This window comes from Hemiscyllium ocellatum, chromosome 4 (assembly GCF_020745735.1).
Source record: "Hemiscyllium ocellatum isolate sHemOce1 chromosome 4, sHemOce1.pat.X.cur, whole genome shotgun sequence".
Classification (NCBI taxonomy): Eukaryota; Metazoa; Chordata; class Chondrichthyes; order Orectolobiformes; family Hemiscylliidae; genus Hemiscyllium; species Hemiscyllium ocellatum.
Window position 1 is genome coordinate 9,001,106 of NC_083404.1, and position 17,429 is coordinate 9,018,534.

Consider the following 17,429-nt stretch of genomic DNA (forward strand, 5'->3'; position numbering starts at 1 on the left):
GTAATACAAAAAAACATGCAAAATGGGAACTTATGCAGCCATACTGAAGTACACTAAATATAGAGCAGAAAGGGAACTGAATTCCAATAATGTTTCATTTTCATGATGCATAATCTAGAGATTGTTTTGTACTGATGTCATTAACTTCCGGGATTGTTATATACTGACTGGCTGATATATGGCTGAGCTAAAATAATGTATTTGTTCTCAAGGAGTGGTGAATGCTGCACTTATCAGCCAGTTCCTGACTGATTTGAGAAGGTGGCCCTGTTTCTTGAATTAATGCAGGCGGTGTTCCATCAACTGCCTTGGGGACTCCCAGAATTAGGATTGAGTGCCAGGAAAGGAAACAGAATCCATGTTTGAATCAACATGCCATCTGTCTTGGAGGGCAATTTGGATGAGTGGCATTTCCCAAATAGTGCTGTCCTCTGCTTCTCAGTGACAGAAGCCAAGGGAGAGGAAGGTGTTGTCAAAATAATTCAGTGAAGTTCCGAAGAGCTTTGTGAGGTATCGGAATTTGTCTGCTCTAGTTCTGCACTCAATGCAGTAACCCTTGGTGCTGTGAGTGCAGTGTGCTCGCCAATGGGAGGCCCATGGTGCTCTGAAAATGGGTTTTGGGTCACATTTCAATAAACTGGATGAGTTCCCAGCACTTACTGTCCATTTGCAGGTAGCTGGCCTGCCTCTGAAATGCAGTATAGGTCATTAGCCTCATTGAGTGAAGTCCTCAGGGATGTGTTTGAAACTGGGGAAAGTACAGTAAGCGAGAGAATGATTGTAGCTGGTAATAGCCATCAAGAGGACTGTACAGCTCAAATCAGCATTTCTCATCCCACTCACTCCACAGGAATCTTTTTAAAATACACTTACCCTTTTGGAGGCAGTCACTTAATTTTTTTGACTGTATTTCCTTCAAAGTAAAGAGCCATCCAGCAGTAAAGAACCTGTTCAACATGTAATGAATCAGACATCTAAGCTTCTTTATATGGATTGAATTTTTAAATCACTTCATAGTCCATTATCTCGAGGCTGAGTATTCCTTGTCATCTTCAATTCTTTACATTCAGATTAAACAAAGTGTCTTTCATTGAAATGTCCGTTATAACAGAGGTCATTAGGAAATATTCAGAAGTAGTAATATGAAGTTTAATATTTGGAAATGATAGCTGAAAATGATGATACCATAAGATTTAATGTTTTAAGATTTTTACTATAAAATGACTAAATACATTAACTAAACAAAATGAACTCTTTTGTGCTTATAACTCTTGCACACAATGCACTCTCCACTGAATTACAATCCTTGCAGAAAGCCATTACTATAAGACCATCAGAAATAGATACAGGAGTAGGCTGTTTGGCCCCTTAACCCTGCTCTGCTAGTCATTAGAATCATGGCTAATCTAATATTCCTCATGTCCACTTTCCTGTGTTTTCCCAGTTTTCCTTGATTCCCGTATTGCTCAAAAATATATCTATTGCAGCCTTAAATATACACAAGGACTCTGCTCCCGCACCCCCCCCCCCCCCCCACGCACCACACACATCATCACACCTCACCACACACCTCATCTCAGTCTGAAATTGGCAGTCTTTTACTCTGAGACTGCACCTTCTGGCCCCAGCCTCTCCAATGAGGGGGAACATCCTCACTCAAACAGCTCACAATTGCTTCCAACTTGCTGCTGGTCCCTGTTTTCCCGTTTCACTGAGTAGTAATTTTGAGTGACCATCTTCAGGCATTTCTGTCGGTGAGTTTACGAACGCACTGCCAACAGTAAAGCATCTTTTGACGATTCTCCCTCCCTCCTTGACAACTCTGTCAGGTTGCCCAGATGGCTTCTCTCCACATCTGTTCCACTGAAGCTATTTTCCTCCTGCTAGCTTCAGTCCAACTATTGCTTTGAGCCCTCCTTCTCTTTACTGTTCTATACCAAATGCTTGCAGCCAGAATATCTATTTGTTGTTAGCATAGCTGCCCTTGCTCTTTCTTCCCAGGGTTTGAGAACCTGGCCCGTTCCTCAGCAGCCCCTTTGACCAGGGAAGAATTGGAACAGACATACGATCACCTTTTTCATTTTAACATATGTTTAAAGACTCAGTCCAAACCACCTGATCTTATAAATTTCAAACCTTTTACATGTTCACAACCTTGGTTATCTTGTGTAGTTTTTTTTCTATGAAGTTACTTATTCCTGAGGCTGACCAATCAAATGGGAAAGATTGAAATATTGAGATGCAGCGAGAGACTGGTAAATTTGGTAAGGTCTATAAAGCTCCTGCAGTGGATCTTACCCAGTCATCACCTACCAATCACTGCCGAGTTTTGCTGTCTTCCATACAGACATCCAGTCCTCAACACCTTCCAGAGCCCCCTAGAACACTGAGAATTGCATGAATTATGTCTAATAATGATTACCCCAGAATGGACAAGGGGAAAAACAGGGAAGTGAAACAGATGGTACAGTGCTTGTTTAGATCATTTTCAATTGAAGGTATACTTGTAAACTGATCTTCATGTTGTTTTCCTCCAGCATTCTTTGGGAAATACCTCAATGAATATAATGGCAGCTACATCCCACCAGGCTGGCGAGAGTGGGTTGGACTTATAAAGAATTCTCGGTTTTATAACTACAGCCTCAGTCGGAACGGCTTTAAGGAGAAACATGGATTTGATTATTCCAAGGTATCTGCTTTGTTTGCTTTTCAGTGTCAATTTGATTCTGAGGTGAATATTAATTTGAATAAGTGTGTCATATTGACACCAGTCCACACCCCCACAGCAGCCTCAGATTCCCAAAGCAAATGTTCACGTCTCCAGGTAGAAAGAGAAGTTTGTTAGAGAGATTAATTTACAGATACACATGAAACACAATAACAAGACAAGCTAATCCATATTGGAACATGGTTTGAAAAATGAAGATGATTTTTTGGAAAGCAGTTAACTCTGATTAAAATGTTTACCTTTTTTGGTTTTGCTGCAGGTTCTTCAGTGTGCAGTTGTTTGCACTGTTGGTGAGTCTTAAAAAATATATAATTTTCAACTTCACAGAGTTGTAGCAGCTCAGAAGGAGGTCATTTGAACCGTCATGTCCCTGTGCTAGCCCTCTGTAGGAGCAATTCACTTAGTGTTACAAACCTGCCCTCTCCCCTGGGCTCTGAACATTCTTTCTTACAGATAATGGGGCAGATTTGCGGCTGACTGGACTCTCGTTATTCCAGAGTAGATGAGAATTGTGCAGGGGTTTTTTGCAGAATTCCCATCAAAACACACTCCAAGCACATTGCCAGGGAAACTGCATTTCTCGCTGGGCAATTCCTGTACACCTCGAGCCCCTCAAACGTTTCGGTGAAAGTTGGGGGCTTCAAATGGTTGTGATGAAATTGAATAAAATAGTGACTCAGAAAATGATAGATTATTCAATGCAGAATTTAACTTCGAGTAACTATTAACTCCCTCACTGATGACCCTTTATAACCTCAGACTCTGCCCTCCCAACACCCTCCCACCGAGAACCTGACACCATCCTGCCCAGGCTGTCCCAGAACCTCAACTCTACCACTGCTGCTGGAACAGACCCAACTGCTGAATGCACCCTGTTGCAGCCATCACCCAACCCATCTCCTCCACTGCCACTGGGCCTGCAGCCACCACCCATTCCCTCCTCTAGCCTCCCCATTCCACCAACACTGAACCCAATTCACTTCCGACACAACTCGCCATTGGTCCTGACTTGACCTGATACCTTTGCCATGGACCTATCAAGTTCCCCTCTACCCACTGAACCAGAGTCAAATCCAACCCTTCCCCATCTTCAGACTGGACTCAATTTCTCCAATCTACCCCAATCTACCCCAAACTACTCTAAACACTTGTGTAAGAATGTAGAACATAAGAACTAGGAACAAGAGGAGACAATTCAACCCCACTGCTATTTGATATAATAATGACTGATCTCATCTCAGCCTCAACTCCACTTTCTGCTCACTCTCCATAACCCTTCGATCCATTACTAATTAAAAATCTGTCCATCTCTTTAATTTTATTCAATGTCCGAGCATCCATCGCACTCTAGAAGAGTGAATTCCACAGATTCGCGATCCTCCAAGAGAAATACATCCATGTTTTCAATCTGCTACCCCTTATCCTAAAACTATAACCTCTCATTCTACATTGTGCCACATGAGGAATCATCATTTCTGCAGCTACTTCACCCGAGCATCCCTTTAGCATCTTTTGTACTTTTAGATCTCCTTTAATTCTTCCTAACTCCAAAGTGTATAGGCCTAAACTGCTCAGTCTCTCTTCAGAAGACAAAACTCTCATGTTAATCAATCGAGTGAATCTCTTCTGAATTGCCTTCTCAGTATATCTACATCCTTCCCTGAGTAAAGGAAGCAAAATTGTATGTGGTAATCCAGGTGCAATATCGCTGATACTTTGGACAATTGCAGCAACATTTCCCTACTTTATATTTTGTTCCTTTACCAGTAAATTTGAAAATTCCATTCACTTTCCTCATTACCTGCTGTACCTGTGTATGAGATTGCTGTGCTTTATACATGAGGACACCCAGATCCCTCTGCACTGGAATATTCTGCATTTTCTCTTCATTTAGATCATAAGATGCCTTTCTATTCTTCTGACTGAAGTGGATAAACCTCACACTTATCCATGTTAAACTCTATCTGTCAAATTTTGGCTTATTCACCTAACCTGGCCACATCCATTTGTAACATTTTTTTTTCTATATTGCAACTTGCTTTACCACCTAATTATGTGCCCTCTTACCACCTGGTACCATACCTCCCCACCCCTGCTGGCATCCAACTTAGTTGGCAAACTAACCCCTCCCAAGCTGACACCATTTGCAGTTGGCACCCTTTCAACCAGGCAGCTCCTTAACCTTAGTGCCTTTCATTTGGCACTCTACCCTTCCAGCACCTTAACCTCACACTTACCTTGCACAGTTACAGCCTGCTGCTGTTGAAGTGCCTGTCAGGAGCTGTACATTTCAGGCAGGAACAGCTGAGTGCTGTGAATAGAGACATCTGGTTTGCCTTCCTCTGACAGTTCTTGGTGTAGAGTCCTGCACTTATTCGGGAATTCTGAATGAAATCTCCTTCCATCAAACAAGAAGGACTGGAGTGACAATATTCTTGGGATTGCTACTTACTGGAAAATCTGGCCCAATAATCCAGTCCCCTCTTGAATGCCATGATTTAACCTACCTCTATCACACTCTCAGCTTTCCAGCTCTGAATGACTTATTCTGTGGAAAATATTTGTTCTTGCATCACTACCTGCTTCTTTTGTTAATTACCTTACACCTGCAAGCTCTTGGTCTCAAACTTTCCACCAATGGCAATAGTTTGGTCTTAACCTCTGTACTGATCTCTCGCAATTTATCAAATTTCTCAACTTTCAATAAGTACGAGAGGCCCACTTTCTCCCAATTGTTTATATACTTTAAGTCCCTTATCCCTGCAATCATTCTCATGCATCTTTTCTGCAAACTGTTTAATGCCTTCACATCCTTCCTCCAGTATAGCATGCAGAACAGGATGCAACACTCCCATTATGGCCACACCAGTGTTTTTTTTTAACAAGATTAACATAAATTCCTTGTTTTTATTCTCACCACCTGTCTTAATAAAGCTGAAGATACCGTGTGCTTATCAATTGCTCAGGTAACCTGTGCTGTCACATTGATGAGTTGTGCATATACGCACCTAGATCCCATTCTTCCTGAGTTGCCTTTAGAATTATATCCTTTGTTTAATATTGTCCCTGCGTTCTTCCTTTCAAAATGAATCACTTCATATTTCACTGCATTAAATTTAATCACTTGTACTTCCATTCCATCAACCAGTCAATGTACTTTTGAAATTTTGAACTCTTCTTCACAGTTCAGAATGCCTCTGAGCCTCTTATCACCTGCAAACTTTTGAAATGGTACCCTGTACCCCATGGAGAAAGTGAGGTCTGCAGATGCTGGAGATCAGAGCTTCAAATGTGTTGCTGGAAAAGCGCAGCAGGTCAGGCAGCATCCAAGGAACAGGAAATTCGACGTTTCGGGCATAAGTCCTTCATCATGTATCCCATGTCCAACTCATTTTGTCAAATTGATCTTCTCTCGCTAAATATAAAAGGCCACTCCTCAAAGAAGGGGCTTTGATTAAAAATGGCAAAAGATGCTGCTGAAAACTGAATGTTCCTTCCTAGCAAGCTGCCTGTGGAGGCATGTCACACAGTGTGGGTTCATTGTTAAATGCGTTTTCGATTTAATCACGTAAAAATAAAACTCACTATCAAAGATACCATTGTTTGAGCAATGATAAACAATAGTTGTGTACATCTTAGGTGATGACATTTCTGTTTGCTTCAATTCTGAGGTCGATATAGCTTTTAGCCTACTCCAGCAAATTGCAAATTCCATCTGTATTCAACACATCTCCATGGAAATCACCTTGACATTTTGTGGACGATTAAACATTTCTGGTTTGGTTCCCAAATGATTTCTTTCCAGCTTTTGACCACTTCAATCCAGATGGTGATGACTATGCTGAGGATCAATTTCATGGGGGGTTTTGGGGGACTGACTCGGTAAATCCAAAATCTCGCATATGAGAGAATGCAACAATGAGTGGCAGTAGGTTATGGTGACGTGGTGGCTATTGCAAATAAGACTGATGTTGACCTCTAAAATTCACTCTTTCCATGATAATTCAGGATGAAGAGTGCTACTTAACTTAAAACAGTCGGACTCAAAGTAATAGCTTCTTTTAAAATATTTAAAATATTTTACCTTTAAGGAAGCACTGTCTTGCAAAAAAAAGTTTGACAGACAGAAACTTTAAGACTTAGAAATTCCATTAGGTGGTTTTTAATGCAGTAATTTGTACCAGGAACACTCTTTGTGCCTGGCAATTGTAAGAAATTGTCCTTAGACTTCACCACAGTGTTGGCAGCACACCTCCCAGCTTCTCCTTTGCTACAATGTCACCTGTTGGAAGAGTTGGAGTGTGTGCTTCAGGTGTGTAACCTTTATTCTTTTCCTTGGTTTCAGCTGTGGACACACTTTGAATTTCCTCCTTCTGTGAGTCTTAAGATGCTGAATATGCTTCCTTAAGATGATTAAGCCTTCCTGGTGATGTAGTCATACCTGATCAACAGGATGTTGCCAAGGATGGAGTGTAGAGACTACGTAAACTCAGGTTGTTCCCTTTGGCGCATAGAAGGTTGAGGGGGAATGTAATGAATGTGTTTAACATTATGGGGGACATGGACAGGGTGAATAGAAAGTAGCTGTTCCTCTTACTGATCACTATATCAGGGAACATTCACCCAGTGGCTCCAACTTGTTTCTGCAAAACATGGCGACCATTCTATCCAATGTGACCTGATGTGTTCACCTAATACTGCCACCCATAAATGCTCAAACAATTGTCACCTTGGTACTGGGACCAGTATTTCCAGGGGTTTTCCAGAATGTCACATCGCAAGACTCCATACTTGCACAGACCTGGTTTCATGGCAAAGGAACATGTAATCCTCTCTCTAGGAAGATGACTTGCATGTTCCCTGCGATGTAGCTACCAGTGCTCCTAGAGCGTAGAATCCGTACAGTACGGAAACAGGCCATTCAGCCCAATGTGTCCACTGACTCTCCAAAGAGCATCTCACCCAGACCCATCTCCCTACCTAACCCTGTAACCCTCTATTTCGCATGGCTAATGCACCCAACCTACACATCCCTGGACACTATGGGTATTTAGCATGGCCAATGCGTCTTGCCTGCACATCCTTGGATGATGGGAGGAAACTGGAGTACCTGTACAAACTCCACACAGATAGTCACCTGATGGTGGAATCAAACCTGGGTTCCTGGCACTGTGAGACAGCAGTGCTAACCACTGAGCCACTGTGCACCTTTCAGTTGGTACACAATCAATGGGACCATGCAGCCCAGGCCCATGTCAAGGTGTTGTAGTTTGTGGCCAGGCCCTCACTGCTCCGAGCTGCTAAAGTTATTCCATATGGGTCATTTGAAGTGACCTCAATGGATATTCAGTGATCTTTGACCTCTAAAGCAATAGCCATGAGATTTAGATATTACTGGAGCATTAGGTAAGTAAATGAGCTTGGAATGAGCACATTGTGTCCTAAAGCCTTGCCCAAAGGTGATAGGTTTCACAGGTTACAGCAACATTGAGGGCTGAAGGGCCTGTACTGCGCTGTAATGTTCTATGTTCTATGTAAATGCTGTAATTGTACCAGCCTCTGCCACCTCCTCTGATAGTTCATTCCATACATGCTGCACCCTCTACGTGATACAGTTGCCTCTTAGGTCTCTTTTAAATCTTTCCCCTCTCACCTAAAACCTATGCCCTAATGTTCTGGACTCACCCATCCCAGGGAAAAGACCGTGTCTATTTACCTATCCATGCCCCTCGTAATTTTGCAAACCTCTATTAGGTCACCCCCTAGCCTCCAACGCTCCAGTGACAACAGCCCCAGTCTATTCAGCCTCTCCCTACAGCTCAAATCCTCCAACCCTGGCAACATCCTTGTAAAGATTCTGGATCAGTGGTGCTGGAAGAGCACAGCAGTTCAGGCAGCATCCAAAGTGTTTGTAAATGTTTCCTGAACCCTTTCAAGTTTCACACCACCTTTCCAATAGGAAGGAGACCGGAATTGCACGCAATATTCCAACAGTGGCCTAACCAATGTCCTGTACAGCCGCAACATGACCTCCCAACTCCTGTACTCAATACTCTGACCAATAAAGGAAAGCACCCCAAATGCCTTCTTCACTATCCTATCTACCTGCGATTCTACTTTCAAGGAATTATGAACCTGCACTCCAATGTCTCTTTGTTCAGCAACACTCTGTGGGAACTTACCATTAACTGTATAAGTCCTGCTCAGATTTGGTTTTCCAAAATGCAGCACCTCGCATTTATTTAAATTAAACTCCATCTGCCACTTCTCAGCCCATTGCTAATCTGGTCCAGATTCTGTTGTAATCTGAGGTAACCCTCTTCGCTGTCCACTACACCTCCAATTTTGGTGTCACCTGCTAACTTACTAACTACACCTCCTAAGTTCACATCCAACTAAAGTGAGAGTTAAATTTTATAACCAAGAAAACAGGCCTAAAAACACTCTGGAGTTAACCAGTAGACTAAAATGAACAACAAGTAGCCACTACCCATTGCCATAAATTCCTGTCCAAGTTTATCTTCAGGGCAGCCATAATTCAGGGCAGATTCTAAGGACTCACAAAGAAGCTTTTAAGATGTCTCACTCATAACTGCAGTAAAAACAGGGCGGTTGTAGGTAGCTTTTAATCAGAGTCGAGAGTGTGGTGCTGGAAAAGCACAGCAGGTCAGGCAGCATCCAAGGAACAGGAATCAACGTTTCGGGCATAAACCCTTCGTCAGGAATGAGGCTTGTGGGTCAAGCACCCCCCCCCCCCCCCCCCCCCCCCCCCCCCCCCCCCCACCCCAAGCCTCATTCCTGACAAAGGGTTTATGCCCGAAACGTTGATTTTCCTGCTCCTCAGATGCTGCCTGACCTGCTGTGCTTTTCCAGCACCACACTCTTGACTATGATCTCCAGCATCTGCTGTCCTCCCTGTCTCCATATTTTTAATCAGCCTGTTCCAATGTTTTATGTCACATCTCTGGGGCAGGTGTGACTTGAATCTAAGCCTTTTGGTCCAGAGAGAGGGACACTACCCCTGTAGCAAAATCACCAAGCAGGGCCCTTTTGCAGTACATTTCCTGAGCTAATCTAATCACAGCCATTAATCTACAATGGAAATGGGATCAAAAATCAAGGCGCAGGGACAATTACACCACAGAAAGGGCCAAAAAAAATCAACCTGTAAAACTAAAACTGAGCAACTATTATTATAACAGTTACAAGGGAGTGATTTTGAAGATGATACTCTCACCTTGTTATTCAGGTGAAGGCTTTTGTAACATTACTGCCTTGTAATCACACAGAACTTTGCATCATATACTGTTTGGATGAGAAAAATGTTCGGTTTCCGTTGGCTCAAGTTCCACATTGTGAATTATGGGGCTCTAAAGATGAGATTTTGGGGGTCATAGAAACATAGGAACAGGAGTAGGCCATTAATCTCATCGGGCCTGTTCCACCATTCAGTGAGATCATGTCCTAGTTCTATATGGGCCTCCCTTCATGTCTTTGCTTAACAAATTTTCCCTTCATCTCAGATTTAAAATAACTGATCCTGCATCCACTGTGTTTGTGGAAGAGAGTTCTAAACATCTCCCACCCTTTGTGTGCAGAAATGCTTCCTAACATCTCTCCTGAATGGCCTGTCTCTAATTCTCAGATTATGTCCCATATTCTAGATTCTCCAACTAGTTTGTCCTTATCTACCCTGTCTTTTCCTGTGTATATCTCGAAGGCTTTACCTAGATCACCCCTTAACCTTCTAAATTCCAGAGAAAACAGGTCTCATTTGTATTTTTGTGACTCTTCAGATACTGCAGTCTTGAAGTTCAAATGTAACAAGATCTGGACAATATCCAGTCTTGGGCTGCCAAGTGGCAAATAGCATTTGCGCCACACCTATAGCAGCCAATAACCATCAGCAAATAAGAGATATTCCAACCACTGCCCCTTGACATTCAATGTTGTTAACTTCACTGAATCTTCCTGTATCAGCATTCAGTAACTTCCATTGACCAGAACCCAACTGGACTTGCCACATAAACATTGGCGATAAGGCTAGGAATGCTGTAGCAAGTAACTCATCTCCAACTCAAGCTACAAGTCAGGGGTGTTATTGAATACTACCCACATGTCTGGTTGAGTGCAGCCCCAACAATACTCAAGAAGCTTGACACCATCCGGGACAACACCACCTGTTTGATTGGCATCACATCCACAAGCATTCACTCCTACCACCACCGATTCTCCATAGCAGCAGAATGTATCATCTACAAGATGCTCTGTAGAAATTCACCAAAGAACTTAGACAGAAATGGCCATGGAGTTCTGATTGAATCTTGATGCCACGAAAAATATTTGGGTTATTTTTCATTTTGGTGAGTGTGTATAAACAGTTTGTCGCCCAATACCCAATTTCTATTTCAACCACAACCTCACAAAAAAAACTGGGTCACTATTTTTTGGTGCATCCCAGCACCTCCCATCCTTCCCACACTGAACAACTCTGACCAATCCCCCAGTGTCCATTCTGGTTTCAGACAAACTGTAAGGTACTGAAACAGGGTCATGTCTGTGAAAGTTTCAGGAAACCATATATTAATTTAAGTTTTAATTCATCCATGGGATGAATTGCCCATCCCAATTACCCACAGGGTAGTTAAGTGTCAATCACATTGCTGTGGGTCTGGAGTCACATGTAGGCCAGACCAGGTAAGGATGGCAGATTGCTTCCCTGAAGCACATTAGTGAACCAGATGGGTTTTACCCCCTGCCAATCGACAGTAGATTCATGGTCATCATTAGATTCTTATTTGCAGATTATTATTGAAATTAAACTTCACCATCTCCCATGTCTGGATTTGAACCCAGGTGCCCAGAACACCACCTATTTTTGTGGGTTAACCATCTAGCAATAATACCACTAGGCCATTGCCTGCCCTTGAGCCATTAGCAGTTAGTTTTGTTTAACTCATTGTACTTTAAGCTATTGTTTAAAGCCTTGTTTTTAAACAGAAATCAATTATTTAAATTAGAATTTTATTCCAATCCTGGCATCATCAAACAGTATGTAAAAAGAAGAAATTGATGCCCACTGGGGCTCATCATTAATATTATCAAAAACAATAGTACTAAATTGCTGTCGTTGCAGACTATAATTATGCTATTAATTTCCAGAAGCCTAGTGCCTGCTGAGCTCCTGATATTGACAGAGAAAGGACACAGCTGGTTGGCTTGTACGAACATTGACATGTGACATGGAGTCCAGCCTCAGGCGGTGCCCTTGCAGCTGTACAGCACTTTGTATCCAGAGCATGTGATTAGTCACGGCCATCGGTGTTTTAAATTACAAGAATTTCTTCAGCAGTTTCTCTCTGATGCTTATGTAAGGCACCAGGGTGAGCGATGAATAGCCAAGAAAGTAGCATTTTCTTCTGCTAAAGACAATGTCTATGGCTTTAGCTCCTTGACAGCCCAGTAAACAGACTATTGCCATGTACCACATGCAGTCCATGCTTTTGATCTGGTGACTGTGCATGCTAATTTAGAATTGTTCTTCTTGAATTACATTTTCCTGTTACTTCACCAAATCTGGAAAATTAAGCATTATTAAATTGAAATAGTGTTCACAACTCACTGAAGGTACTTTCAGCTGCATCCAGGAGGTAAATGTTTCCCCGGACAATATTATAAGTTTGTGCTTTCATTTCCAAATCTTACCCGTCAGGACTGTTTATCAGGAATTTGGGTGTCTCACCTCAAGCTGTTATACTCAATAAATTTATTGGGTGATAAACACCGAACAGAATTCTCAATTCGTAAAATTGTTGAATAATATTTATAATGTGAGTATTGAAGCCAGTTTTCTCAATTTAACTTCTATTATTAATTAATTTCTTTTTTTGTTCAAGTCACTAATTGTTATAGAGTTATAGAGGTGTACAGCACGGAAACAGACCCTTCGGTCCAACTCATCCACGCCGACCACACATCCCAACCCAGTCTAGTGCCATTTTCCAGCACCTGGCCCATATCCCTCTCAACCCTTCCTATTCGTATAACCATCCGAATGTCTTTTAAATGTTGCAATTGAACCAGCCTCCATCACTTCCTCTGGCAGCTCAATCCATACGCGTACCACCTTCTGCATAGAAAAGTTGCCCCTTAGGCCTCTTTTATATCTTTTCCCTCTCACCCTAAACCTAGCCCTCTAGTTCTGGTCTCCCCCAACCCAGGGAAAAGACCTTTCCATGCTGCTCATGATTTTATAAACCTCTATAAGGTCACCCCTCAGCCTCCAATGCTCCAGGGAAAACAGCCTCAACCTATTCAACCTCTTCCTGTAGCTCAAATCCTCCAACCCTGGCAACATCCTTGTAAATCTTTTCTGAACTCTTTCAAGTTTCACAACATCTTTCCGATAGGAAGGAGACCAGAATTGCACGCAATATTCTAAATGTGGCCTAACCAATGCCCTGTACAGCCGCAACATGACCTCCCAACTCCTGTACCCAATGCTCTGACCAATAAAGGAAAGCATACCAAATGCCTTCTTTACTATTCTATCTACCTGTGACTCCACTTTCACGGAGCTAAGAATTTTCACTCCAAGGTCTCTTTGCTCAGCAACGCTCCCTGGGACCTTATCATTAAGTGTCTAAATCCTGCTAAGATTTGCTTTCTGAAAATACAGAACCTCACACTTGTCTAAACTAAATTCCCATCTGTCACTCCTCAGCTCAGTGGCACATCCGATCAAGGTCCCATTGCAATCTGAGGTAACCTTTTTTGCTGTCCATTACTCCTCCAATTTTGGTGTCATCTACAAACTTACTAACTATACCTCCTATGCTCACATTCAAATCATTTATATAAATGCTGAAAAGTAGTGGATCCAGCACCAATCTTTGTGACATTCCACTGGTCACAGGCCTCCTGTCTGAAAAACAACCCTCTACCACCACCCTCTGTGTTCTACCTTCTAGCCAGTTCTGTATCCAAATGGCCAGTTCTCCCTGTATTCCATGAGATCTAACCTTGCCTACCAGTCTCCCACAGGGAACCTTTTTATGAATCTGCTTACCCTTCATTAAGGGAATGCATTGTCTTTGAAGTTCTGTTGTTATTTTGCAGGTCTTGGCTAATGCTTTGTCCTGTAGCCAACAGGACAGATAAGTGCTGAAGCATCATCTGTGCTGGTTGGTTGGTCATGGGAAGGCACAACTGCATATTTGTTTTTCTGTTCGTCTGTTAATTGCATTTAGCACTGCTTCACCAAGTAAACCCTGATTGGGAATTCAGTTCAGCCTGTATCTCTATGATCTGCGTATTTGCATTTGGATATCTGACCTTCAGCAACATACCTCTCATTTCTTTCTGTATGACATGGTTTTCATCAAATACATGCAGACACCAACCTTTATTCCTTATGCTATATTTTTTTTCCTAATCTGGCAAGTTTACTCATCAGATAGCAGGCTAACAAAGCAGATGAAAGAGACTTTCATTTAAAGCATTGTGAAGCTTTTGTCCAGCTCTCAGAATGAATTTTCAAGCGCATATAAATTTAGTTTGAAGATACAGAAAATTTTAAAAGCTGAGACATTCTCAAAATTTAACATTTACGGTTTTTGCCTTGAATTTCCCCAACTGCTGAATAAAAGAATTGTCACCTAAAGCTTTTCATTTCCTTCTGTTTGTCTCTGTGCCCAGGAGTTATACAATTGTTTTTGATGTTGCTGATATTGGCAGTTTTGGCTTTGCCAATTATCTTCCAATCTGATAATGTTTCCCACAACTGGAAGTTGTTCTAGGTCAAATGAAGCTCTGGGTTTGAGGTCAAGAACAAAATTATGTTACCATTGTCGATTTATTGACAGGAAGCTAATGGAATTATGTTTAATGCATACTTTTGACATACACTAGGATACAAGATACAATAATCTCCAAATCAGACATAAGGAAAACCTCCTAAAAGGACACAAAACCTGCTCAGTCTCTAATCATGGTTCAGTCCTCAACGGTTCCAGTATTTAGAAATAAAAAGGATATCCGATGAATGGGACTTGGTATAAATTGGGGCAGCTGGAAGGAAAGGTTTGGATGATCTCAGTGTTATAGGGAATGGAAGATGGAGACCGACCAGATGAGCATTGAGATCAACAAGTCGAGAGATAACAAAAGCATGAACGAAAATTCCAGCAGCAGATGAGGTGAGGTAGCAAGAAAGCTGCTCAATCTGTTGGAGGTGGAAGTAGACAGTCTTAGAAAAGACATTGAGATTGTAAATTGCTAGATTCAAAGTTTGTAGCAGGGAGCAATGAAGTAGTTTTAATTTTTCCAATGTTTAGTTGAAGGATATCTCTATTCAGTTCTGGTTATTGGATAAATATAGTGAGAAATAAAGAAACATTGAAATGTTGGTGAGAGGGAGCTGATTGTCGTCAATGCTCATGTGGACCCTGATGTTGAGCTTTGTGAATAATGTTGCTGTGGAATAAGGTGTAGATCAGAGAAGAGAGTGTGAAGCATCCTTAGGCCGCTTCAGAAGGTCATGGAGCAGGAAGAGAAACTACTGCAGGTCATTTTCTGGGAATGACAGAATAGATGGAATAACAACAGGTGAGTTTAACCATAAAACTGAACAATGGAGGAAAAAGGTTACAGCAGAATAGAATAATCAACTGTATTAGAGACCAGAGAAGAACGAGGAAGTATAGCTCCCACAATCATATGCAACATCATCTGTGACTTCAATAACAACTGTGTCAGCTTTGAGGCAGGAGCAAGTCTGATTGGAAAAATTCAGATCTTGAGTTTCAGGAAAGATGTGCACAAAACTTGGGAGATAACAACAAGCTCAGGTACTTTTAGGATAAAAGGGAAAGTAGAGATGGAGTGGTAATTTGCAAACTAAAGGTTGTTTCTTTTGAAGAGGATGGTGACATGACAGATATGAAGAAGAGAGGAACACCAGCTGGATATAGGAACTTGTTCAGAATGTCTGTTAACACAGGGAGCAGGAAATGTGATCAGCGGGTTAGTTAGAATAGAGCCACCCTTGGCGGAAAGTGGCTGTCTTGGTAAGATGTGTTCAGGGAGGGCATCTCTGTATCTTTGGAGAGAAAGTGGAGAAAGATGCAAGTTTATGGCCACATCAGTGGAAAATCTCTAGGAAATTTAGCCTGCTAAGCAACCAAAACTGGCGAGGTGCAGCTGAACAGATTATCTTCATCTCAATGACAAAAAACTCTCATGAGCTTCTTCCACCCAGTCTTGGAGGTGGTTGTCAAGGAGACAGGAGAGAGGCTTTTAAGAAGCTGGTTTGTAGTGATGAAGAGAAGCAGGGAATTACCTTTAAATTCAGGATGATATTAGAATCAACAGGCCTCAATAGTGCTTTACCTGATTCACATGGTCTGGCTAAAGCAGTTGTTTGCTATGATATTCAAATTTTCAGCTCTTAGAATTTAGGGGCTGGAAATTATACAGCATCTGAGGGATGGACCAATGACAGTAATGGTTTTAATGGGTGAAGGTGAGAGTGTTTGGGGGGGATGGGTAGTGGGAGAAACATTACAGTGAATGGAGGACCAGCAGTTTTGGGAATTTGAAAATGTATTAGTAAGAGATTTTGAGGAAAAAAAAATTTCTAGGGACCAGGAAGAAAGTGAGATCAAGAGGTTAGCATATAAGAAACACAAAGGACATAGGCTCTTTAATAAGGTTCAATCAATGACTGATGATTTGATCACGAAAGCCATTATCTTGCAGATTGGTTTTCATGCACCCTATCTCAACAACACACTTATATGGAGAGCTGATAGCTCAGGCCTAATTCATGAGGTTGTTAATGAGACAGACTTTAGAGCAGATAGAACAATACGGAATCTAAATACATGTATTGATTAGCATATGTAGGCTTTTGGGAATAGTAAGAGATAACCCATTGGCAGATTTCTTAAATAATACGTGTGGGAAAGAGAGTTTGTTTGATCACTCCATTTCAGTGATAAATGTGAGCTTAGGATAGGGTTTATTAAGTTGTGTAAGAAACTTCTGTGATGTAGCTGCAGTTTCAAATCACAGACCAGTTATTGCTGTATTGGAAGTATATAAATGATGGGATAGTGGTCATTCAATCAAAGACACATTCCTCATGGTAGCCAACAAAAATGTCAACAAGATTCGGGTTGAATTAGCCTGGACCTGGGCCTGTGAGCCATGGCAATGCCAAGTTTTTGAACATGTTAACAGATGAATGTCAATCTCCCATGGCTGTGCCCTGACCAATTAAAAGTCTATTTGTTTGGACCGAAAAGTAAGATTGACAGTTACCAGTTCTTGCTGCATCTCCTCGCCAATAATGGCCCAACTAATCAGTACTCTCTTCTCGTGCTGAATAATTTGTTACTTTTTTTGTGTTCCTTGTATCCAAGTCCTGATAAGTGCAAAGTGAAAATCGACAATTTATTAATAAAACCAAGAAGTGTTGATATTGGAAATGTGAAATAAAAACGTAGACTATTGGAGAACCTGATAGCAACTGAGGAGAGAAAGCAGAGTCAATGTTTCAGATCCAGTTACTCTTCATCAGAAGTGTTCTGATAAAGAGTCACTTTCACCTTCTTGTCTCCTTTTAGCACAGTTCAGGTAGTTTCCCTGTTACTAGCTTCTTTATTCTCTGCTGTCTTCCTTTTTTCTGTCCCATGACTCT

The 17,429-nt window shown here is 41.7% G+C and overlaps 1 protein-coding gene across 7 annotated transcripts in view; it reads left to right on the forward strand.

Annotated features, from left to right (window-relative positions):
* sulf1 (sulfatase 1) overlaps positions 1-17,429 on the forward strand; it is a 390,572-nt gene that overhangs the window by 284,389 nt on the left and 88,754 nt on the right. For all 7 annotated transcript variants that reach the window (XM_060822708.1, XM_060822711.1, XM_060822709.1 and 4 more), the window contains one exon: positions 2,538-2,689. In XM_060822708.1, the coding sequence (XP_060678691.1) occupies positions 2,538-2,689 (152 nt within the window). The remainder of the gene's footprint in view (positions 1-2,537; positions 2,690-17,429) is intronic.